Genomic DNA, 26,210 nt, shown 5'->3' with positions numbered 1-26,210 from the left:
CTTTGATAAGAATCTAAATTTTCAGGACCATGTTAAACACTTATAAACCACTTGCCTTATGAAAATTAACATACTCTAGGTCATCTCTAGTACATCCTGGGGTGCAGACCATTATACACTGCTCCACTTGTATAGGTCTCTAATTAGATCTTGGATAGATTATGGAGCACCTGTTTATGACTCTGCTAGAGAGAGTACTTTGGCCTGTCTTGCTCCTACCCAACACTCTGCCCTTAGGATTGCCCTGGATGCATACAGAACATCACCAGTTCAAAGTCTGTATGTTGACTCTCAGGAACCTCAGTATCAGAAGAAAGATGTTATTGTTGAACTACTCAGCTAAAATTAAAAGCTTCTCCAATCATCCTATTTAGCCACTACTGTATGATCAGCAGTGGAGAACACATTATGGAAACAAACCCAGAACAATCCGACCTACCGGTATCAGATTACAGAACATATCAGAATGGTGGAATTTTTACTTTCATAATATCATCAGTGATTTAAAAGATCCGGATCCCTCATGGATTACTTTAACTCCTTCATATGACGATTACTTTGGAAAATTGGGAAAAGGTACTGTAGCAGATATTAACATCAGACAACTGCATCTTGTTCATGCAGAAATTTATTCCCACTTTTCTAAGATCTACACTGACGGTTCAAAGTCAGGCAATAAAGTTGGTGCAGCTGCTGTCTTCCCTAATAAAACTGTTTCTAAGCACTCCCAGCTGAATGCAGCAGCTATACTGCTGAGCTCTATGCAATTAAATATTTCACTCCTGTCAATCAATAAAAGTATAGTATACACAGATTCCAAGAGTGCCCTCTTAGTGTTCAAAAACACCTTGCCTTACAATCCTCTGGTAAAGCTAATAAGACATGAGCTGATACATCTTCATGAGTAACATCACATTGTTGTCCTCTCCTGGATCCCAGGTGATAGTGGTATTCCTGGAAATGAGCACGCTGATGATGCCGCAAAACATCCCTCCAACATAGCCTTAACAAATGATCTGGACCCATATCCTGATTATAAACACAAAATACAGAAAATATGTATGGAACAATGGACATTTCTATGGAAAAAGTAAATACATAATAAGCTGTTTCAGCTGAAACCTGAACCACAATTATGGACATCTAGTCTCCATAAAATTAGAAAGGAAGTACTTCTAGCCAGAGCCTGAATTGGCCATACTCACCTCACTCATCTCTTTCTGCTCACAGGAAATGATCCTCCTCAGTGCACGCACTTTTTGCAACTATCATCAATTAAGCACATACTGATTGAATGTATCTTGATCAGCACTGCCCAACAGTCTACTTTCAGCTCTATCTCAACAGCATCATAGGTAATGACGCAGAACTATCCAAATTTTTCATATACTTGAACAAATTAAAATGTATGATTGATTCTACTTGCTCCCAGAGCAGTTATCACATGTATATTTACTTAATTTCATAGGCACAATATGGCCTATGTAGCCCTTGCACCAGAAAATCCCACAAAAACAACATATCTCACTGCACAATTACCCCCAGGTCCATTTTATTCTCTACTACCCTGAGTGTAATACCACACTGTTGATACATTACTCTGGGGTTACTGCTACACATATGCAGTACTTTATATTTGTCAATGTTAAACTTAAGCTGCCACCTCTCAGCCCATCTGCTCAACTTTTCTAGATCCTGTTGCAGTAGCCTACTGTCATTGCTGTCATTAACAACCCTACCAACCTTCGTATTGTCTGCAAACTTAGACATTAAGTCTGATTGTTTGTTGTTTGTTATTTGGTTTTTAGGAGCATTAGCAACTAAGGCCATATTGCTCCGGGAATATGCGGTGGTCATTCCCTGACCTTTCCGCATCCTCCGTATTTGGTGGTGACGGGCTCGAACCCCGGTCTAATCAAGAAGTGTGTGTTACGCACTGCTGCTCCTTCCCACCTGGCTACGGAGGCGCCTATTAAGTCTGATATACCTTCATCAATATCATTAATAAATACAGAAAACAACAGTGGACCCAACACTGAACCCTGGGGGACTCCACTAATAACATTAGTCCACGAAGAGCAGAAGAGCAGTGTCCATTGATTACTGCTCTCTGTCTTCTCCCACTCAACCATCCCTTTATCCATAGCAGCAATTTGACGTTAATACCATACTGCTCCAATTTGTACAGTAGTCTTCCATGTTCAACAGTATCAAAAGCTTTCCTAAGATCCAAGTATATGATATCAAAATTATTTTTTGCATCCAGTTCCTTTGTGATCACATCATAGTATCCAATCAAATTGGTCAGACAAGATTTCCCCTTAAAAAACCCATGCTGTGTCCAAATTATAACTGAAGTCTTTTCTAGATGATCCTTCAGTGCTTCTTTAATCAGTACCTCCATTAATTTCCTCGGAAGTTAAACAGAAGTTAAAACTAACAGGTCTGTAATTATTTGTGTCACCCTTTGATCCTCCTTTGTGAATGCGGTCACATTTGCACATCTTCAGTCTGTGGGGACTTCTCCTGAGTCCAAAATGCTCATAATTATGGCTAAGGGATTGCTTACTTCCTTTGCCACCTCCTTTAATATAACTGGATAGATCCATTCCACCCCAGGTGCCTTTCCTCTGTTTAACTTCAACAATTTCTCCTCCACTTTACTCTCAGTTATTACAATATCACTAAGCTCCTGTCAGAGTTTAATAAGCTTCTGTTCTTCACTTCTGTAAAGAATTCCTCGTGTGAATGTAGATGCAAAATACTCATTCAGTTTGTCAGTTACCTGAGCAGGATCATCTGCAGTTAAACCATCAATATCAAGTGGACCAATTTGATTCATCCCCTTCCTTCTAGAGTTTATATAAGTAAAGAACTCTTTGCTGTTTTTCTCTGCAACCTTAGCCAAAGATTTCTCGTAATCTGCCTTTGCCTGCATAACCTCCTTTTGACTTGATTACAGACTAGCTTATATTTACCAGAGGCTTCTGTGCCACATGATAGTTAGCATTAGCATTCGTAAACCAAATAATGCAAGAAAGCAAGCTTGCAGAGCATCAGCCACAAAAAAAAAAAAAAAAAAAAAAAAACTTCCCATTTCACCCATCCGGTCACTCCAAATGTTTGTCTAGTTCTGCCTTGAATTTATTTAAGCTATCAACTTCCACAACAATAGATGGACATTTGTTCCGACGATCACCTACCCTCTGGCTAAAGGCAAATTTCCACACATCTATTCTACAACTGTCTTTCCACAGTTTGAATCTATGCCACCTCAGGTTTGTAATCTGAGCAAGAGGGAGAATCCCATCAGCATTCAACCTGCTCAATCCATTCAAGGCCTTATACACCTCAATAAGATCCAGGCTTAGCCTCCAGAACCTGCAATTTGTACAATTGAAGCCTTTCTTTATAAGAGCATCCCTTTGTTCCCTTCACCAGTCTTGTTACCCTTCTCTGTACTCTTTCGAGCAACTCTACATCCTTCCTAAAATGAGGTTTCCAGACTTGTACGCAGTACTCAAGGTGTGGCCTGACCATTGCCTTATACACAAGGATAATTACCTCCTTATCCCTGCTCACAAAATTCCTGTATATCATTGACAAGACCATATGACTTACTCTGGCAGCCTGTCTGCACTGCTCAGAAAACTTCATATCTGACTACACAATTACCTCCATGTCTCTTTCATTCTCTACTGCCACGAGTGTAACACCACCCTGTCGGTACATTTCTTTGGGGTTACTGCTGCCCATATGCAGCACTTTGCATTTATCAATGTTAAACTTTAGTTGCCACTTCTCAGCCCATCTGTCCAACTTTTCCAGATCCTGTTACAGCAGCATACTGTCATTACTGTTATTAACAACCCTGCCAACCTTTGTATCATCTGCAAACTTTGACATTAAGCTGGATTGCCATACTGCTCCAATTTGTACAGTAGTCTTCCATGTGCAACAGTATCAAAAGCTTTCCTGAAATCCAAGTATAGGATATCAAAATTATTTTTTGCATCCAGTTCCTTTGTTGACCACATCAAAGTATCCAATCAAATTGGTCAGAGAGACTTCCCCTTGATAAACCCATACTATGTCTGAATTATTACTGCAGTTTTGTCTAGATGATCCTGCAATCCATCTTTAACCAGTGACTCCATTATTTTACCCGGAACAGAAGTTAAACTAACTGGTCTTTAATTATTCGTGTCACCCTTCGATCCCCCCCCTTTGTGAAATGGGGATACATTTGCACATCTCCAGTCCGTGGGGACTTCTCCCAAGTCCAAGGATGCTCTCATAATTATGGCTAAGGGTTTGCTTGCTTCCTTTGCCACCTCTTTTAATATAACTGGATAGATCCTATCTATCCCAGGTACCTTTCTTATGTTTAACTTCAACAATTTCTCCTCTACTTTGCTCTCAGTTATTACAAAATCATTTAAGTCCCTGTTAGAGTTTGATAAATATCTGGCCCTCTCCTCCTTGAATAACACCCATGCAATTTTTCTTCTCTGCCACATGTCTCATTAGTTCATGTGACATCCATTTAGGCCTTGAACAATATTTCTTAGTTGGTATGAAAAGCCTAGTAGCTTCCAAGATTAATTCTTTGAATGCTTCCAATTTAGAATTTGCTGTTGGTAACATCATCAGTTGGTCCCACTGTATATAATTTAAAAACTCTGTCAGACTACCTTTACAAAAGCAAAAATCCTTCCCTTTCTGACCGATGGTAGTTACATCTTTATGTAAATCCCACATGAATACACTGTGATCACTGTCCACCTAGAGCAGCGTTTCTCAAACTGCGTTCCGCAAAAAGTCGTAATTAATAATGAAAAAAAAATAAAATAAAATAAATTTTGCATATTTGTAGCGTACACCACTTTTGTATCATTATAATGTTTAACATAATTTTTTTTCGGTTATTAATATACTGTGCTGGGATAGACTAATAATCAAATAGACCGTGGAACACTATTTTGGCTGCCTTTGCATAGAGAAATATGCATAGCCATAATGACACCTACAAAAAAGTGGCAAAATGGTGATCTAGCATGTCATTTGAATGCGATTTAGCCTTTAGTACACAGGTTGAAGTTTACATCTTTATGTAAATTCCACATCAGTACACTGTGATCACTGTCCACCTAGAGCAGCATTTCTCAAACTGCGTTCTGCGAAAAATCATAATTAATAATGAAATAAAATAAATAAATTTTGCATATTTGTAGTGTACACCACTTTTGTATCATTATAATGTTTAACAATTTTTTTTCGGTTATTAATATACTGTGCTGGGATAGACTAATAATCAAATAGACCGTGGAATACTTTATTTTGGCTGGCTTTGCATAGAAAAATATGTGCAGCCGTAATGACACCTACAAAAAAGTAGCAACATGGTGATCTAGCATACCATTTGAATGTGATTACACAGGTTGAAGTGAGGAGGAAGCGATCCGATCTCATAACTAAACTCACTTCCTTGTATTAATTTTTTTTTGATAATTATTAGTATTTCGAAATACAGCATTATTATTAAAATATGTGACCATGGATTTGTGGTTGAAAAAAGGAACTTTAAAACGAGAAGCAAAGTACTTCTAGTAGTGTAATTGTGGTCAATGAAAACAAACACAATATTGTCACACTTCAAAGTGAGGATGAACAATTGCAGCCTTTTGTTCCCCAAAAATCTGAAGTGAAAAAACAGGAACCAACTAATAAAAGATCAAAACGAAAATATAATGACAGTTATTTGAATTTCAGCATTACATGTGTTGGAAATAAAGATGCTCCTGATGCACAGTGCATTGTATGTAATAAAATATTAGCAAACAGTTCTTTGGCTCCCACTAAACTTGTGTTTCGTAAATGTTCAATGAATATGTTTTGAGATGAAAAGTGTTCTGTGACTAAAAAAGTTTGGGAAATGCTGACCTAGAGGTTCCTTTATCTGCAGATCCTTAATGCATGAAGAATCACTACTGATAATTAGATCAAGAGTATTACTCCTTCTGGTTGCCTCTGGAACATGCTGCCATAGAAAATATTCATCCAATAAATCCGCAAAAGCCTTGCTAGTGTGCAAGTGACCAACCCATAAGTTCCAGTCAATATCTGGGAAGTTAAAATTCCCCATTATAAGACAATCTGGTTTACTGGCCGACTGGCGCCTCCGTAGCCAGGTGGGAAGGAGCAGCAGTGCCGTAGCACACGCTTCTTGATTAGACCGGGGTTCGAGCCCGTCACCACCAAATACGGAGGATGCGGAAAGGTCAGGGAATGACCACCGCATATCCCGGAGCAATATGGCCTTAGTTGCTAATGCTCCTAAAAACCAAATAACAAACAAACAAACAAACTGGCCGACTATTTCTCTGTACAGTTGTTCATTATACTCATCAGAGTTACTAGGCCTATAACACACTCCTACTCTCAGTTTTGCTTTCCCATTTCTTATGTCACACCAAACTGACTCAACATTGCAGTGTCCACCATTGTGAACTGGATGCACTTCCTTAGAGTTTGCATTTCTTAACTAATAGCATAACCCCTCCTCCCTTCCTATCTTTTCTGTACACATTGTACTCCTCAAATTTCAATTCTGCATTCCTTATATCTGTGTGACACCACTTCTCTGATATCCCAATTTATAATTATTACAATTAATTTACAATTATTTTTGTAATATGAAGAAGAAATTTAAAAAAAATGGTGTACTGTTAATGTGCTGTTGATAAAGGTCCTATGCTCGCTTACAACATTTCATGACTAATTTCTAAATGTGAAAATCCATGTAATACTGGAGAAACTGAACTTACTAGCTGTAAAGGGAATGATTAAAACAGTGATTAACCATAATATACATGATGTAATATTATCTTTCCCATGACTTTGAAAGTTAGCTATGTGACAAACTGAAAGTGAATGAATTTGCCTTAAAAATTTAGCTTTCTGTGAAACATGAGATAACAAAAGGTAGACTGACTGGTGAACAAACAGAGTATACAAAATAATTAAAAGATATATCCCTGAAGGCTTCCTATGATGGCAGAGATTACTTTTCCACAATAACTAAAGTACCTCCATTTAAATTAAAGAAACTCTGCTTTATATCTCTGACTATGATTTTGTTGTTGTTGTATTCTTCCTCACACAAGCCTAAGTTATTAAGATGTTTATGAATTTAAGAAAAATAAATCAGGAGTGGAAGGTGACATGCAAAATAATCCTGTTTTTAAAAAAATTACTAAAATATCTAAAATAAAGGTAATCCCTGTTGATTTATAAAAAAATTACATAACTGGCTCATCTCATTATCTCCGGTTTCAAAATGAAAGCATCTGGGAAATATATCTGATTACACCACTCTGCATAGTTTTTAAATGTTTCTAAACAGCTGTCTTTAATTCAGTTTTTAAGCTGATTTCAGAAATTCACATTTTCTATCACATACTATTTTTTCATGCAAAATCACATAAGTTGATGTCATGAGTTGTATTGTTTAATATATTAACCGGCGGAATTACTTAGCAAGTACAGGTCACTGATGAAAAAAAGCCGTGAATTAGGGTTGAATTTGAAAGTGTCTGCAATTCTGCCCAGACACGATAGGAGGGAGTATATGATGAGAGCTTTGTCGATCAATTTGGCCCTGGAGGGATTGTGCAAGGCTCAAGGGGTAGAATTTTTTTCAGCCTGGACTGTACTTGTTAACAGGAGAGATTGCTTCTACAGGGATGGGATACACTTAAATAGAAAGGGTGCAGGAATTTTTACTGATGCTGTCGAGGCAATGTTAGGTGGGTCGGAAAACTGCTAGTTGGGGGGGGGATACAAGGACTAATAGATTAACAGTAGCCACTGGCAGAGGTGGAAGTGATTCTTGCACTGCTTCTATTGAAATGAGCAGAAGCCTGAAAAACAAGATGCAGGATATTTCAGAGACTGCTGGGAGTCATTGCGGTACAAGTAAACACATGGGTTGTGTTAGGGTAGCTAAGAATAGAAACAGGTGCATGTATACCTGCATGTACACCAATGCTAGGAGTTTGGTAAATAAATTTGATGAATTTGAGGTATTGCTCAAAACATCAAAGGCAGATATTGTTGGGATATCAGAGACGTGGTGTCACACAGATATAAGTAATGCGGAACTGGAATTTGGGGAATACAATGTGTATAGAAAGGATAGACAGGACAGGAGGGGAGGAGGGGTTATGCTATTAGTTAAGAAACACATAAAGTCCAAGGAAGTGAAGCCAGTCGACATCGATGGACAGGGCAGTGTCGAGTCAGTTTGGTGTGACATAAGCATAGGGAAATCAAAATTGAGAGTAGGAGTGTGCTATAGGCCTAATGACTCTGATGAGTATAATAAGATATTGTACAGGGAAATAGAGTGGGCCAGTAAATCAGAGAGTCTTATAATGGGGGATTTTAATTTCCCAGATATTGACTGGAATTTGTGGGTTGGTCACTCACACTAGCAAGGCTTTTGTGGATTTATTGGATGATTGTTTTCTACATCAGCATGTTCGTGAGGCAACAAGAGGGAGCAATACTCTTGATCTGATTATCAGTAGTGATTCTTCATGCATTAAGAATCTGCAGATAAATGAACCACTAGGTGGCAGTGATCACAGTGTGTTGAAGTGGGATTTACTCAAGGAGGTAACTACCATCAGAGGTAAAGGGAAGGGTTTTTGTTTTCGTAAAGGCGACTATGATGGTCTGAAACAGTATTTAAATTTTATACAGTGGGACCAACTGATGATGTTACCAACAGCAAGCTCAAAATGGGAAGCATTCAAGGAACTAATCTTGGAGGCTACCAGGCTTTACATACCAACTAAGAAATATTGTTCAAGGTTTAGGCCTAAATGGTTGTCAGATGAACTAATGAGACATGTGGCAGAGAAGAAAAATGCATGGGATACATACAAATTAATGGGTGACATGGAAGCCTATGATAGATATAAGTTTGTCTGTAACCAAGTCACAAAGGAGATTAGGCAGGCAAAGGCAGACTACGAAAAATCCTTGGCAAAGGATGCAAAGAAAAACAGAAAAGAGTTCTTTACATATTTAAACTCAAGAAGGAAAGGGATGAATCAGATTGGTCCACTGGATATTGATGGTTCAACAGTTGAGGATCCTGCTCAGGTGGCTAACAATCTAAACGAGTATTTTGCATCTACATTCACGCATGAGGAGTTATTCAGGAAGGAGAATGATGTAGGTAAAGTAAACATTGGCAGTGAGCTGGATGATTTTGTAATAACTGAGAGGAAAGTGGAGGAGAGATTGTTGAGGATAAACATAAAAAAGGCACCTGGGGTGGATGGGATCTATCCAGTTATATTAAAGGAGGCAGCAAAGGAAGTAAGCAAACCCCTAGCCATAATTATGAGAGCTTCTTTGGACTCAGGGGAGGTACCCATAGACTGGAGATGTGCAAATGTAACCCCAATTCACAAAGGAGGATCAAAGGCTGACACAAGTAATTATAGACCTGTTAGTTTAACTTCTGTTCCAGGTAAATTAATGGAGGCACTGGTTAAAGAAGCACTGCAGGATCATCTAGACAAGAATTCAGTTATAGTTCAGACGCAGCATGGTTTTGTTAAGGGCAGGTCTTGCCTGACCAATTTGATTGGATACTATGATGTAGTCACAAAAGAACTGGATGCAGGGAATAACTTTGATATTATATATTTGGATCTTAGAAAGGTTTTTGATACTGTTGCACATGGAAGACTGCTGCACAAATTGGAGCAGTGTGGCATTGGAGGCAAATTGCTGCTATGGATAAAGGGGATGGTTGAGTGGCAGAAGACAGAGAGTGGTAATCAATGGACACTGCTCATCGTGGACTAATGTTATTAGTGGAGTTCCTCAGGGTTCAGTGTTGGGTCCGTTGTTGTTTTCGGTGTTTATGAATGATATTGATGATGGGATATCAAGTTTAATGTCCAAGTTTGCAGATGATACAAAGGTTGGCAGGGTTGTTAAGGACACCACTGACGCTATGCTGCTGCAACAGGATTTGGAAAGGTTGAACAGATGGGCTGAGAGGTGGCAAATGAAGTTTAACATTGTTAAACTTCATTTGCCACCTCTCATTAGCAACGTTTCAACTCTGCGGTACTACACTGACAGTGGTGGAGAATGAACAGGACCTGGGGGTAATTGTGCAGGCAGATATGAAGTTCTCTGAGCAGTGCAGACGAGCTGCAAGAGTAGCTCATGGTGTCTTGTCAATGATATACAGGAATTTTCTAGCAGGGATAAGGAGGTGATTATTCCCTTGTATAAGGCAATGGTTAGGCCACATCTTGAGTACTGTATACAGGTCTGGAGGCCTCATTTCAAGAAGGATGTAGAGCTGCTGGAACGGGTACAGAGAAGGGCAACAAGATTAATGAATGGAACAAAGGGTTGCTCTTACGAAGAAAGGCTTAAGTTTTGCAAATTACAGTCTGGAGACTAGACACCGGCGAGGTGATCTGATAGAGGTGTATAAGGCTTTGAATGGTTTGAGCATGCTCAATGCCAATGGGATTCTTCACCTTGCTCAGAATAATCACCTCAGAGGGCATAAATTCAAATTGAGGAAGGATGGATGTCAGATAGATGTGCGGAAATTTGCCTTTGGCCAGCGGGTGGTTGGTTGGTGGAACCGACTTCCATCGCTTGTTGTTGAAGTTGATAGCCTAAACAAATTTAAAGCTCAACTGGACAGGTATTTCGAACGAACGGAGGGGTGAAATGGGAGTGGTGTGTGTTTTTTTTTTTTTTTTTTTTTTTGGCTGATGCTGAATAAGCTTGCTTTCTTGCATCATATGCCTCTACTAATGCTAATGCTATATTAAGTTAAGACTAAATGCTGGAAATTTGTAACCCAAATCTTCACGTGTTGGCAATTCTCCCTCCAGTAATTTGTTTATTGATCTTGAATGCTCCATGGAACAGTGTTTATCAGTGTGAGCTCAGTTTATTTTTGAGATTATTGTGTCAAACTTGTGCTGAAAAGTGAGTAAAATGTCTTCACACAAATGTTTGAACAATCTGATCTTTTATTTTGAATTTTTTTGTTTTAATTTTAATTACATTTTTTGTTATATTTATGTCAGTTTTAAACTTCAACTGCAACTGCCTCAGCCCATTTGCCTAATTTTTCTAGATCTTTTTGCAGTAGCATACTCTGATTATTGTTTATTAACCACCTTGCTAACCTTTGTATCATATTCAAACTTAGACATTAAGCCAAATATTCCTTCGTCAATATAATTAATAAATATAGAAAACAAAAATGGATGCAGCAGCCTAGGAGACTCCACTAATCCAAGAAGAGCTGTGCCCATTGATAACCACTCTATTATCTTCCACTAAACCACCCCTTTATCTATAGCATTAACTTTCCCTTAATGCTACACATCTCCAATTTGTATAGCAGTCTTTTATTTGTAAAATAATAAGAGGAGTTTACCTCAATATGGTACGTAGAACATTTCCGTATGATACCCTCCAGAAATTAAAACAGAAAAAAATGAAAAAATCGACAACTTACCGGTACATTAGAGTAAAATATAAATAATTAAAAAACCAATTTAACACAATTCAAATCAATTTAAAACAATTAAAAATCAAATTAACACAATTAAAAGAATCTAACGAAAATATTAAAAACGATTTTCCTTCCTGAAGCTGACAACGCTTTTCGACCGTAAATGGTCGAAAAGCTTTAATATACATGATGCAGCTTATATATACAGCATATTTATTATTTTACAAATATTTATATGTTATTAATTTACAAATACTTATATGTTACTTATTATTTTACAAATACTTATATGTTACTTATTATTTTACAAATACTTATGTTACTTATTATTTTACAAATATTATTATCAACATAGAACGTATTGAGTATTACAGCTCTGATTCATACTAGCAGTCTTTTATGCAACAGTATCAAAAGCGCTTCTGATATAAAAAGTATATGATGTCAAAATTATTTTTTTGCATCAGTTCCTTTGTTACCATGTCATAGTATACAGTCAGATTAGTCAGACAAGATCACCACTTAATAGATACATGCTGTGATGCAAGATAACTACATTCCATCTAGATAATCCTACATTACTTCTTTAACCAGTGACTTTATTATTTTCCCTGGAACAGAAGTCAAGCTAACAGGTCTGTAATTAGTCATGTCACCCTTTGTGAATTGGGGATACATTCACACATCTCCAGTCCACAGGGACCTCACTTGAATTCAAAGATGCTCTCATAATTAAGTGTTAAGGATTTGCTTACTTTCTTTGCTGCCTCCCATAATATAATTAGATAGATCCATTAACACAGCTGGCTTTTTTACATTTAGTTCCAGTAATTTCTCTTCCATTTTTCTTACAGTTATCATAAAATCATTTAGCTCCCTATTAAAATTTCATACACTTCTGGCATTCTGCATTCTCACACAAAAAAAGATCCTCATGTGTGAATATAGATAGAAAATACTATTCAGCTTGTTAGTAACCTGAGGATCATCATCAGCAATTAAACCATTCATATCTAGTAGACCAATGTGATTCATCTTCCTTCATTTTAGTGTTTACATAAGTCAAGAAGTCTTTTGTTTGCTACTTTTCTTTGCATTCTTTACCAGAGATTTCTCATAATTGGGCTTAACTAGTCTAACCACTTTTGTGGCTTGATTACAGGATATTTTACCTCCACTCTCGGCTTCTGTATAACCTGATAATTTATATGCATCCCATGTATTTTTCTTCTCTACTACAAATCTCATTAGTTTATCTGACATCTATTTAGGTCTGTCTCAAACAGGATCACTTATTTAGTAGAAAAAGACTAGTAAATTACTTCCCCGAATCCTTTTTGTTTAGATTCTGCTGTTGGTAATATCAATTGTTCCCAATGTGTGGAATTTAAAAATTGTCTGAGACTACTGTAGCCACCATTATGAAAGCAAAATCCCTTCCCTTTGCCCTTGATAGTAGTTACAGCTTTAAGTAAATCCCACTTCAATACACGTGATCACAGCCACCCAGTGGTTATTTTCTGCAAACTCTTAATGCATGAAGAGTCACTGCTGATAATTCAGATCAAGAGTATGGGTAGTTCCCAACTTTACGAGTTAATTTGATCTTAGCGCACGCTCGTAAAGCGGGAATTTATTTCCCATAGACATAATGTTGAAAACAGGAGTTATGTTCTCAACAATGAAATTAGTTAGCTAATTAGTTTATGTTAAAACAATGATTGATTTATCCAAAGAAACGAAAACCTGCCCTGTAAAATCAAGCAAATTATTATTTAAAGAAATTATTTATGACTTACAAATGCTAAAGAATGTTTATTCTTCATCATCGACTAAATGCACACTCGTTGATCACTCATTGTTGGGTCGGCACTCGTTGGTTTGTTGCACAAGGAGTCGTCGTCTTCAGAAATGCTTCAAGAGGCGTTTATTTTCAAGATAATCTTCCCTTATAAATTTCACAATTGCATGGATAAACATTTTTTAATGGCACGCACAAATTTCAACTAACTAACACAATATGCGCAAGTGAGATTGCAACTAACACAATATGCGCAAGTGAGATTGCAACTAAAACGATATGCACAAGTGAGATTGCAACTAAAACGATATGCACAAGTGAGATTGCAACTAAAACGATATGCACAAGTGAGATTGCAACTAAAACGATATGCGCAAGTGAGATTGCAACTAACACAATATGCGCAAGTGAGATTGCAACTAACACAATATGTGCGGAGTAACAAGTTTACAAAGAAAAGGAATGAAGAGAAGATTCTGAAATTTATTTATGTTTTTCATATGATTGAAGATTGCAGTGAAGGAGAAACGAATTTCACCATAATAACGTAAAAACCCACACAATTCCAGCTATCGGTATTTTTGCAAATGCAGTAACATCGAATTTACTACTTTATAATTGATTGCGCTAACAGAAAAGTCCAATAAACCAGAACGTTCAAAGTGTTTTTACTGTTTTATGGTCGTGACCTCCAGAAATGTACTTTAGAAAAATATCACAAAGCCTTTCAAAATTGATTCTTATAATGGACCATATGGTAACGATGAAAGTGTAGTGCATTTTAATGATTTGAATTGGTAACTAATACAATTTACACTTGAATTTACACTTACATTTGAATTGGTAACTAATACAACTTCACTATAAAAACAACCTTTTAGAGAGTTATATAGTGAAAATTTCAACTTATGAGGTTGTGGAACAAATTACAAAAAAAAAATATGTTATTGGGTTCACATTACAATATTTACAGAATACGACGGTGTCTCTGGAGTGGATTAATGTCGTAAAGCAGAATGCACTGTATTGTATAGCTATGTTCATGGTTTAAATTGGGAATTTATGAATGTTTAACATTCATTTTTTGCAATTAATGTTCATATTTTCGAATTTGTTGATACTTGATAAAAAAAACTTGTAAAGTGGGAACTGCCTGTATTGCTTTTTCTTGCCTCTAACATGGCATAGAAAGCTATCATCCAGTAAATCCAATAAAGTTCTGTGATAGGGACCAAACTCGCAAGTTTCAGTCAGTACCTGCAAATGTTAAAATTCATCATTATACAACAATCTGATATACTGGCCCACTCTTTTTTTTGAGATACAAGGTTTATTATAGCTTGTATTAAATATATATTATATTTGTTATTCAGAATACATTTCATCAATATGTGTGGTAAAAATGTTTCCTGAGTTATTTTTCTTCTACTTTTTGTCTTGCTTGATTAATTTCAATAGTGCACCACTATTAGTAATCTTTTTTTAACACTGTATTGCTATTCTTGCTGTAGATACCATTCAGTTTGATTTGTGATCTACATATAGTATAAAGCCAATTAGCTAACAGATGTTAGCTAATTGGCTTTCACTAATCATGATTGATAATGGAGCAACTCCTGTTCTAGCTGCATGTTCAAAAAGAACATGATACTCTTTGCCAAAAATCCATGCTCAATTTTAAGGGGAGGGGGGAAGTTCACCAAGTGGATTTTAGAATTTTTGAAACTCTTACCAAAATGATTATTAAAAATTATTACAAAAAATTACAATAAAGAAAGCCAAACTCTATTAGGTTTCAGAAAAAAAAAAAAAACCTTAATGCTGCTGGATTTCACACTTACTGTATTGGGATTTAACTGTACTAGATTTGTCATTGTAAAAATTATAAATATCTCTTTCAGTTTTATCCATTTGTTTCAGTTTCCAGATTGGAAATATAGCACATAATTCTTCCCCCCCCTTCCCCACCATTAGCATTACCTTTCATTCCATGACTTTTTGAAATAGCTTTTGTTCCCAAAATTTTGGTTTTGTTTATAATCTGCCAATTTCATTAAAGCTTACTTTGGCCACAATACTTAAAATGCTGTTTATCATAGTTATTTCATATTTCTGCTGAATTGCCATTTTCAGTCCACTCTGAAGGCCTCTCCTGCCGCTTTCCAGTTCCTTCTGTTTTATGCAATGGTCATCCATTTACTGCCCACAAACTCTTGAATTTCATCTGTTCTGTCCTTCTCTGTTGTTTTCTTCCAGTTTTTCTTTTAGCTTCTCTTGGGTGCCCTTCTGTTATTTTCATTGTCCATCTGCCATCATGTCTTTGAGCTATGTGTCCTGCCTAAGGCCATTTCAGTTGAAAATCACTTGAGTTTGCTGGCTAATCCATGTTTTTCTCTTCTTATCCAATGGGCTGAATCTTTGGATATTTGGTTCCATTCTTCTGTGTAGTTTTCAGCTTCACTTCCATTCTTTTAGTGAGTGCCCAAGTTTCACTTCCATAAGTCATGGTGGGGAGTATACATTGGTTCATTATTTTATGTTTCAGACAAATTGGATTATTGCTCCTCAGTATGTGACTATATTTCCTGAATGCTATCCATCTGAAATTTATTGTTCTCTTAATTTCCAGCGATTTGTTATTATTTTAGCTAATGACTTGTCCAAGATAAGTATATGAATCCATCTTTTCCATTTCTGCTCCTTTAATGATTATATCCCTTTCTGTGGCATACTTATTCATTATTACTTTTGTTTTAACCATACTGTATTTAAACAGCATTTACAGAGAAACTGTATATTGATAATTTTTTATTGTTCATGGTGGAATGTGATATTATTTTAATTAAATTAAAATGAAATTTCTCTATTACTTTTTTTTTTTTAATATAAGGTTACGACAACTTTTTATTGCTACAAGTATTAAAAAAGCAGTGTAAAAATTTATAAATATCCCTTAAAGTTTTATCCACTTTAATATAAAATTACAAGGAATTTTTATCCATAGAGTCACTCTAATAAATACTATTTGCTTTACTATAGTATCTCAAGATATACCTTTTGATGTTAACATTCTGCGATGTGAAGTGAAAAAGCAGATGCATTTTACAAATAGCCAGATTGCAGTCATGTAAGTTTGTATGTTTGGTAATCATATTTAGTTAGAATAATTTTAGCTGTAATAATGCTACCGAATTACTTTAAATATGAACTTATGATTATGAACTACTTTAAATACTGCTGTAATGCTGCAGTATTTAAAGTAGTTCATAGGTGCCTCCGTAGCCAGGTGGGCAGGAGCAGCAGTGCTTAGCACATGCTTCTTGATTTAGACCGGGGTTCAAGCCCTTGACCACCAAATATGGAGGATGCGGGAAGGTTAGGGAATGACCACTGCATATCCCCGGAGCAATATGGCCTTAGTTGCTAATGCTCCTAAAATCCAAATAACAAACAAAAAAACAAACAAAGTAGTTCATAATTAGATTAAATATCAATTTCCTTGCTAAAGTTTTTACATATTATGCAGAGTGCTGTATTGCTTGTAATATTTTAGAAGTAAATAAATTTGATGAATTCGAGGTGCTGGTCAAGTCATCAAATGCAGACATTGTAGGAATATCAGAGACGGGGGGTGTTACTCAGATATAAGGGATGCAGAATTTGAATATGGGGAGTAGAATGTGTACAGAAAGGACATAGTGTATAGTGTTACAAGCTTGCAGCCCTGGTGGATCCCCCAACTATGCTGACGAGGTTAGTGGAAGCCAGATGTGTTCAAAGCCACTAAGTGGATTTTCTTATTTATTGATTTGAAATTATTGTTTTTCTAAAACTTTTGATTTAAATTTAGTAGTATAGCATTATTTTGTGTTTTTCTGATTAATCTGGTGTATTTATTCTTTACTCGGCCTTGTAATTGCATAAACGTATCTGTAAGGGTATCACATCCTCGTGTTACAAGTTGCACTCCGTTGAACGAGAAGTTTTTTAGCCATATTTAGCCACTTTATTGACCAATTGATACATCAAATTATTTTCTATAAGTAGCTTATAGACCTAGTCAGGATCGTTAGTTTATTCTGAATTGAGACAGCGAGATTTGGAAGTTAATTAGTACTTAAGTATCCGTAGATTTACCGTTCATAACTTGCGCCATTGTTATATGATACAACGTTATATCCCGAACTACATAGCGTTAGTATAGTATATATAGTATATAATATAATATTTTCAATAAATCAGCAAAATCTACTAATTTTGTTAAACTTTGTTCTCAAGTAAATTGTATTTTTAACTAAATACATATAACAACTTAGATTACAAATGAAACATAATTAATTAATACATAACTTGATACGGAAGTTATATAAACAGAACTCGTAGATAATATTTGATACTGAAAAATATATATAGCGTTATAACTGTGTTGGGATACAAGTTTAGGTTTATAATTTTGTACTGAAATTGAAATCATGACTCAGACCAGAGCAGCAAAGCAAACGGCTCAAGCTAATGGGAGTGCTGTGGCTCAGAGGAGAACTGAGGGGGGGGGGGCAGTTTCCCTCTGAATCACAGCCTTTTAAAATGCACTGCTTGCATGATGTTTGTGGAGCAATCGGGTACGGGACATGATATTGCCATTGGGGGGATGTCTTTGTGTGTGTGCGATGCAAGGAGTGTAACGAAATCAGGCGACAACTCAGCGTTGTTATGGGCCTATACGAGAGCTTGAAGGACAGGGTGGATACCCTTGAAGGATTTAAAGTGAGGCACCCATCAAGCTCTCAGCTGCCCACATCAACGCCAGAGCTTGCACTTGGTAATCACGCAACACAGCGGCAACCCCCAAGACAGAATGCGCTGGTCCCACAGGAACTAGTAGTTGTTGTTGACTCTATTGTCAGAGAAACGGGGAAAATGCTTTGTAAAAAGGATAGGTGGAACACAACCAGGGTATGTCTGCCAGGGGCAAAGGTTGATGACATTGATATCATCTTTTAAGGGCACAAAAGGTGATATAGTTGTACACGTTGGCACTAATGATATTAAAAGTAGGAGACCAGCAGAATTACTTAACAAGTACAGGTCACTGCTGAAAAAAAGCCATGAATTAGGGTTGAATTTGAAAGTGTCTGCAATTCTGCCTAGACATGATAGGAGGGAATATATGATGAGAGCCTTGTCAATCATTTCGGCCCTGGAAACATTGTGCAAGGCTCAAGGGGTAGAAATTTTTTCAGCCTGGTCTGTACTTGTTAACAGAAGGGACTGCTTCTACAGGGATGGGATACACTTAAATAGAAAGGGTGCAAGAATATTTACTGATGCTATCGAGGCAGTGTTAGGTGGGTTGGAAAACTGCTAGCTTGGGGGGATACAAGGACTAATAGATTAACAGTAGCCACTGACAGAGGTGAAAGTGATTCTTGCACTGCTTCTATTGGAAAGAGCAGAAGCCTGGAAAACAAGATGCAGGATATTTCAGAGACTGCTGGTAGTCATTGGGGTACAAGTAAACACATGGGTTGTGTTAGGGTAGCTAAGAAGAAGAAGAACAGGTGCATGTATACTTGCGTGTACAACAATGCTAGGAGTTTGGTAAATAAATTTGATGAATTTGAGGTATTGCTCAAAACATCAAAGGTGGATATTGTTGGGATATCAGAGATGTGGTGTCACACAGATATAAGGAATGCAGAACTGGAATTTGGGGAGTACAACGTCTACAGAAAGGATAGCCAGGATAGGAAGGGAGGAGGGGTTATGCTATTAGTTAAGAAACACATAAAATCCAAGAAGTGAAGCCAGTCGACATCACTGAACAGTGCAGTGTCAAGTCAGTTTGGTGTGACATAAGCATTGGGAGATCAAAATTGAGAGTAGGAGTGTGCTATAGGCCTAATGACTCTGATGAGTATAATAAGAAACTGTACAGAGAAATAGAGTGGGCCAGTAAATCAGAGAGTCTTATAAATGGGGGATTTTAATTTCCCAGGTATTGACTAGAATTTGTGGGTTGGTCACTCACACACACACTAGCAAGGCTTTTGTGGATTTATTGGATGATTGTTTTCTACACCAGCATGTTAGGGAGGCAACTAGAGGGAGTAATACTCTTGATTTGATTATCAGTAGTGATTCTTCATGCATTAAGAATTTGCAGTTAGAGGAACCACTAGGTGGCAGTGATCACAGTGTGCTGAAGTGGGATTTACTCAAAGAGGTAACTACCATTAGGGGTAAAGGGAAGGGTTATTGCTTTCGTAAAGGCGACTGCGATGGTCTGAGACAGTATTTAAATTCTATACAGTGGGACCAACTGATGATGTTACCAACAGCAAATTCAAAATGGGAAGCATTCAAAGAACGTATCTTGGAAAATACTAGGCTTTACATAGAAATATTGTTCAAGGTTTAGGCCTAAATGGATGTCAGATGAACTAATGAGACATATGACAGAGAAGAAAAATGCATGGGATACATATAAATTAACACGTGATACAGAAGCCTATGACAGATACAAGTTGATCTGTAACCAAGTTACAAAGGAGGTTAGGCAGGCAAAGGCAGATTACGAGAAATCTTTGGCAAGGGATGCTAAGAAAAACAGCAAAGAGTTCTTTACTTATGTAAACTCTAGAAGGAAGGGGGTGAATGAGATTGGTCCACTTGATATTGATGGTTCGACTGTTGATGATCCTGCTCAGGTAGCTAACAAACTAAATGAATATTTTGCATCAACATTCACGCATGAGGAGTTATTCAGCGAGGGGAATACCAGAGGTGTATTCAAATCTGGCAGTAAGCTAGAGAATCTTGTAATAACTGAGAGTAAAGTGGAGGAGAAATTGTTGAAGATAAAGACAAGAAAGGCATCTGGGGTGGATGGGATCTATCCAGTTATATTAAAGGAGGCAGCAAAGGAAGTAAGCAAACCCTTAGCCATAATTATGAGAGCTTCCTTGGACTCAGGGGAGGTACCCATAGACTGGATATGTGCAAATGTGATCCCAATTCACAAAGGAGGATCAAAGGCTGACACAAGTAATTATAGACCTGTGAGTTTAACTTCTGTTCCAGGAAAATTAATGGAGGCACTGGTTAAAGAAGCACTGCAGGATCATCTAGACAAGACTTCAGTTATAGCTCGGACACAGCATGGTTTTGTTAAGGGGAAGTCTTGCCTGACCAATTTGATTGGATACTATGATGCAGTCACAAAGGAACTGGATGCAGGGAATAACTTTGATATTATATACTTGGATCTAAGAAAGGCTTTTGATACTCTTGCACATGGAAGACTGCTGCACAAATTGGAGCAGTGTGGCATTGGAGGCAAATTGCTGCTATGGATAAAGGGCTGGTTGACGGGGAGAAGACAGAGTGGTAATCAATGGACATTGCTCATCGTGGAGTAATGTTAGCATTTTAGCATTAGCATTAGTAGAGGCATTTGATGCAAGAAAGCAAGCTTATGCAGCATCAGCCAAAAAAAAAAAAAAAAAAAAAACCACTTCCACTTCACCCCTCCGTTCGTTCAAAATACCTGTCCAGCTGAGCCTTAAACTTATTTAGGCTTTCAACCTCCACCACAAGGGATGGAAGTCTGTTCCACCAACCAACCACCCGCTGGCTAAAGGCAAATTTCCGCACGTCTATCCTACATCTGTCTTTCCTCAATTTGAATTTATGCCCTCTCAGGTGATTATTCTGAGCTAGAGGAAGAATCCCATCAGCATTGAGCATGCTTAAACCATTCAAGGCTTTATACACCTCTATCAGATCACCTCGCTGGTGCCTAGTCTCCAGACACTGTAATTTGCAAAACTTAAGCCGTTCTTCGTAAGAGCATCCCTTTGTTCCATTCACTAATCTTGTTGCCCTTCTCTGTACTCGTTCCAGCAGCTCTACATCCTTCTTGAAATGAGGCCTCCAGACCTGTATACAGTACTCTAGGTGTGGCCTGACCATCGCCTTATACAATGGAATAATCACCTCCTTATCCCTGCTGGAAAAATTCCTGTATATCATTGATAATACTCCATGAGCTACTCTTGCAGCCCGTCTGCACTGCTCAGAGAACTTCATATCTGCCTGCACAACCACCCCCAAGTCCCTTTCATTCTCTACCACTGTCAGTGTTGTACCACAGAGTTGATACGTTGCTCTGGGGTTGCTGTTTCCCATGTGTAGTACTTTACATTTGTCAATGTTAAACTTCATTTGCCACCTCTCAGCCCATCTGCTCAACCTTTCCAGATCCTGTTGCAGCAGCATAGTGTCAGTAGTGTCCTTGACAACCCTGCCAACCTTTGTATCGTCTGCAAACTTGGACATTAATCCCGATATACCATCATCAATATCATTTATAAATACAGAAAACAATAATGGACCCAACACTGAGCCCTGAGGGACTCCACTAATAACATCAGTCCACGATGAGCAGTGTCCATTGATTACCACTCTCTGTCTTCTCCCCCTCAACCACCCCTTTATCCATAGCAGTAATTTTCCTCCAATGTCACACTGCTCCAATTTGTGTAGCAGTCTTCCATGTGCAACAGTATCAAAAGCCTTTCTAAGATCCAAGTATATAATATCAAAGTTATTCCCTGCATCCAGTTCTTTTGTGACTGCATCATAGTATCCAATCAAGTTGGTCAGGCAAGACTTCCCCTTAACAAAACCATGCTGTGTCTGAGCTATAACTGAAGTCTTGTCTAAATGATCCTGCAGTGCTTCTTTAACCAGTGCCTCCATTAATTTTCCTGGAACAGAAGTTAAGCTCACAGGTCTATAATTACTTGTGTCAGCCTTTGATCCTCCTTTGTGAATTGGGGTCACATTTGCACATTTCCAGTCTATGGGTACCTCCCCTGAGTCCAAGGAAGCTCTCATAATTATGGCTAAGGGTTTGCTTACTTCCTTTGCTGCCTCCTTTAATATAACTGGATAGATCCCATCCACCCCGGGTGCCTTTCTTGTGTTTATCTTCAACAGTTTCTCCTCCACTTTACTCCCAGTTATTTCAAGATTCTGTAACTTACTGCTAGAGTTGAATACACCTCTGGCATTCCCCTCGCTGAATAACTCCTCATGTGTGAATGTCGATGCAAAATATTCATTTAGTTTGTTAGCTACCTGAGCAGGATCATCAACACTTGACCCATCAATATCAAGTGGACCAATCTGATTCATCCCTCTCCTTCTAGAGTTTACATAAGTAAAGAACTCTTTGCTGTTTTTCTTTGCATCCCTTGCCAAGGATTTCTCGTAATCTGCCTTCGCCTGCCTAACCTCCTTTGTAACTTGGTTGCATATCAACTTGTATCTATCATAGGCTTCTGTGTCATGTGTTAATTTGTAAGTATCCCATGCATTTTTCTTCTCTGCCATATGCCTCATTAGTTCATCTGACATCCATTTTGGCCTAAACCTTGAACAATATTTCTTAGTTGGTATGTAAAGCCTAGTAGCTTCCAAGATAAGTTCTTTGAATGCTTCCCATTTTGAATTTGCTGTTGGTAACATCATCAGTTGGTCCCACTGTATAGAATTTAAATACTGTCTCAGTCCATCGTAGTCGCCTTTACGGAAGCAATAACCCTTCCCTTTACCCCTAATGGTAGTTACCTCTTTGAGTAAATCCCACTTCAGCACACTGTGATCACTGCCACCTAGTGGTTCATTTATCTGCAGATTCTTAATGCATGAAGAATCACTGCTGATAATCAAATCAAGAGTATTGCTCCCTCTAGTTGCCTCCCGAACATGCTGATGTAGAAAACAATCATCCAATAAATCCACAAAAGCCCTGCTAGTGTGTGAGTATCCAGCCCCCAAATTCCAGTCAATATCTGGGAAATTAAAATCTCCCATTATAAGACACTCTGATTTACTGGCCCATTCTATTTCCCTGTACAGTTCCTTATTATACTCATCAGAGTCATTAGGCCTATAGCACACTCCTACTCTCAATTTTGATCTCCCAATGTTTATGTCACACCAAACTGACTCCACACTGCACTGTCCAGCGATGTCGACTGGCTTCACTTCCTTGGTTTTTATGTGTTTCTTTTTATGTGTTTTTTTATGTTATTAGTGGAGTTCCTCAGGGTTCAGTGTTGGGTCCATTATTGTTTTCTGTATTTATAAATAATATTGATGATGGTATATCAAGCTTAATGTCCAAGTTTGTAGACAATACAAAAGTTGGCAGGGTTGTTAAGGACACTACTGACACTATGCTGCTGCTGCAACAGGATCTGGAAAGGTTGAACAGATGGGCTGAGAGGTGGCAAAAGAAGTTTAACATTGACAAATGTAAAGTACTACACATGGGAAACAGCAACCCCAGAGCAACGTATCAACTCTGTGGTACTACACTGACAGTGGTAGAGAATGAAAAGAACCTGGGGGTAATTGTGCAGGCAGATATTAAGTTCTCTGAGCAGTGCAGACGGGCTGCAAGAGTAGCTCATGGTGGCTTATCAATGATATACAGGAATTTTTCTAGCAGGGATAAGGAGGTGATTATTCCCTTGTATAAGGCATTGGTCAGGCCACACCTTGAGTACTATATACAGATCTGGAGGCCTCATTTCAAGAAGGATGTAGAGTTGCTGGAATGAGTACAGAGAAGGGCAACAAGGTTAGTGAATGGAACAAAGGGTTGCGCTTACGAAGAAAGGCTTAAGTTTTGCAAATTACAGTGTCTGGAGACTAGGCACTGGCAAGGTGATCTGATAGAGGTGTATAAAGCCTTGAATGGTTTGAGCATGCTCAGATGAGCATTGAGAATAATCACCTGAGAGGGCATAAATTCAAATTAAGGAAAGACTGATGTAGGATAGATGTGTGGAAATTTGCCTTTAGCCAGCGGGTAGTTGGTTGGTGGAACAGACTTCCATCCCTTGTTGTGGAAGTTGATAGCCTAAATAAATTTAAGGCTCAGCTGGACAGGTATTTCGAACGAACAGAGGGGTGAAGTGGAAGTTTTTTTTTGTTTTTTTTTCTGGCTGATGCTGCATAAGCTTGCTTTCTTGCATCATATGCCTTTACTAATGCTAATGCTAAATTCTGCAATGACCTTTTGTGACTCAGAACAGCCTCTGTAAAAGCCAAAAAAGTTTAGATTATAGTGTAGTTTGTGTAGTATTGGGGTGTGTTGGTCTGTTGTTCATCATCTGGCCTCTTTGCCATTGGGCCCTTGGAAGATTAAAGCTCACTGTTGCCCATCCTTTATTGTATGGAGGTGGGCTAGACAGTAGGGTCACGTAAGACTCTGGTGAGGCGAACCCCATCAACACCTAGGGTTGCCAGAGAAAAAATTTTTTTATTGTAAATGAGTGCAGGGGTGATAGTTTGAGTCTTGGGGAAAAGGGAGGGGCAGAGTAAAGAGGTGGATAATAGGGAGGCTTACGCCAGGAAATAGAAGAATGAGATAGCGGGTACCCCTTTCATAGGTAACCCACCCTCTACGGGAGACTGTTAGAATAATGATAGTGTTTAGGGTGGTCAGACAAAAAGTGTGGGCCCAACCACACTTTTTGCCTGTGGGGGGCAGATTCCTTTGGTAAGAAAATGGGAGAATGAAAGTCATAGGGCCGGGGATGTGGAGTTTGCTCACCGTTTAGGCATTTTTGTCAGTACTCTGACATCCCACAGCAGCCAGATTGGTTGAAGCCGGTGTCAGCATCTCATTACCATACCATCAATTAAAGAACAGCATAGTGACAGCAATGGTGGGGGAGGACCTCCTGGGAAGGTTACCCCACTGCAGTCAATCTTGGGGGGTACCTCTCCTAGTGAATAGTGTTACAAGCTTTGCAGCCCTGGTGGATCCCCCAAAGCTGCATCAGTTTCACACTTATCATACTACATGATATATATATATATATATATATATATATAGAAAATATATAAATGTAATTTATATATATATATATATATATAAATTACACATTCAGGGTGCATACAAGTAAGACACTCGACTGGGCTAGCCGGGCGGGTACAGTACCTGCCTGGCAACCCAAAGGTCGCGGGTTCAAATCCCACCTCGGGCTTGGATCGGAGTAGTTGTTGTTGTTGTTGTTGTTATTTGGTTTTTTAGGAGCATTAGCAACTAAGGCCATATTGCTCCGGGAATATGCGGTGGTCATTCCCTGACCTTTCCGCATCCTCTGTATTTGGTGGTGACGGGCTCGAACTCCGGTCTAATCAAGAAGCTTGTGCTATGCACTGCTGCTCCTTCCCACCTGGCTATGGAGGCGCCTGATCAGAGTAGTGTAAAAAACTTTGAGAGGTGCATTATGGCCACAGAAGCTGATGTGCCAACAACTAACAACAAAAAAAATAAAAATAAATACAAGTAAGACAATAGAACTTTTTCTTTCCCAATTGCCTTGCACCACTCTTCATCTTTCACACTGACAGACCACATCACCCTGAATAAAATCTGTACACACACACACACACACACACACACACACACACACACACACACACACACACACACACACACACACACACACATTTTTATATTTTATTTTGTTAGGTTAGGTTTTATATAAATATATATATAAATAAAAGAAATCATACACACTCATTTGGCCTAGTTCTTGCTAGCAAAACCTGTCCCGTATTAAGCAAGAAAGCAAGCTTATACAGCATCAGCCAAAAAAAACGAGAAAGAAAAAGAAAGATGCCTCCCATTTTACCTATTCATTCCCTCTGATATTTTTAATTCTTCCTTGAATTTATTAAACTATTAACTTCCACAACAACAGATGGAAGTTTGTTCCAGCAATCAACCATCTACTGGCTAAAGGCAAG

General features: G+C 38.1%; 1 protein-coding gene across 2 annotated transcripts in view; it reads left to right on the top strand.

Annotated features, from left to right (window-relative positions):
* LOC150089498 (O-acyltransferase like protein-like) overlaps positions 1–26,210 on the top strand; it is a 201,657-nt gene that overhangs the window by 17,524 nt on the left and 157,923 nt on the right. For both annotated transcript variants that reach the window (XR_016546670.1, XM_090368626.1), the window contains exon 4: positions 16,416–16,503. Coding sequence is in view for 1 of the 2 variants with exons in the window: in XM_090368626.1 (XP_090224752.1) it covers positions 16,416–16,503 (88 nt within the window). In the remaining variant the exon portion in view is untranslated. The remainder of the gene's footprint in view (positions 1–16,415; positions 16,504–26,210) is intronic.

Source organism: Mastigoproctus giganteus, chromosome 2 (assembly GCF_048544385.1).
Source record: "Mastigoproctus giganteus isolate SK-2022 chromosome 2, ASM4854438v1, whole genome shotgun sequence".
Classification (NCBI taxonomy): domain Eukaryota; kingdom Metazoa; phylum Arthropoda; class Arachnida; order Uropygi; family Thelyphonidae; genus Mastigoproctus; species Mastigoproctus giganteus.
The sequence above is the reverse complement of the archived record's forward strand: the minus strand, read 5'-3'. Positions and strand labels throughout refer to the sequence as shown.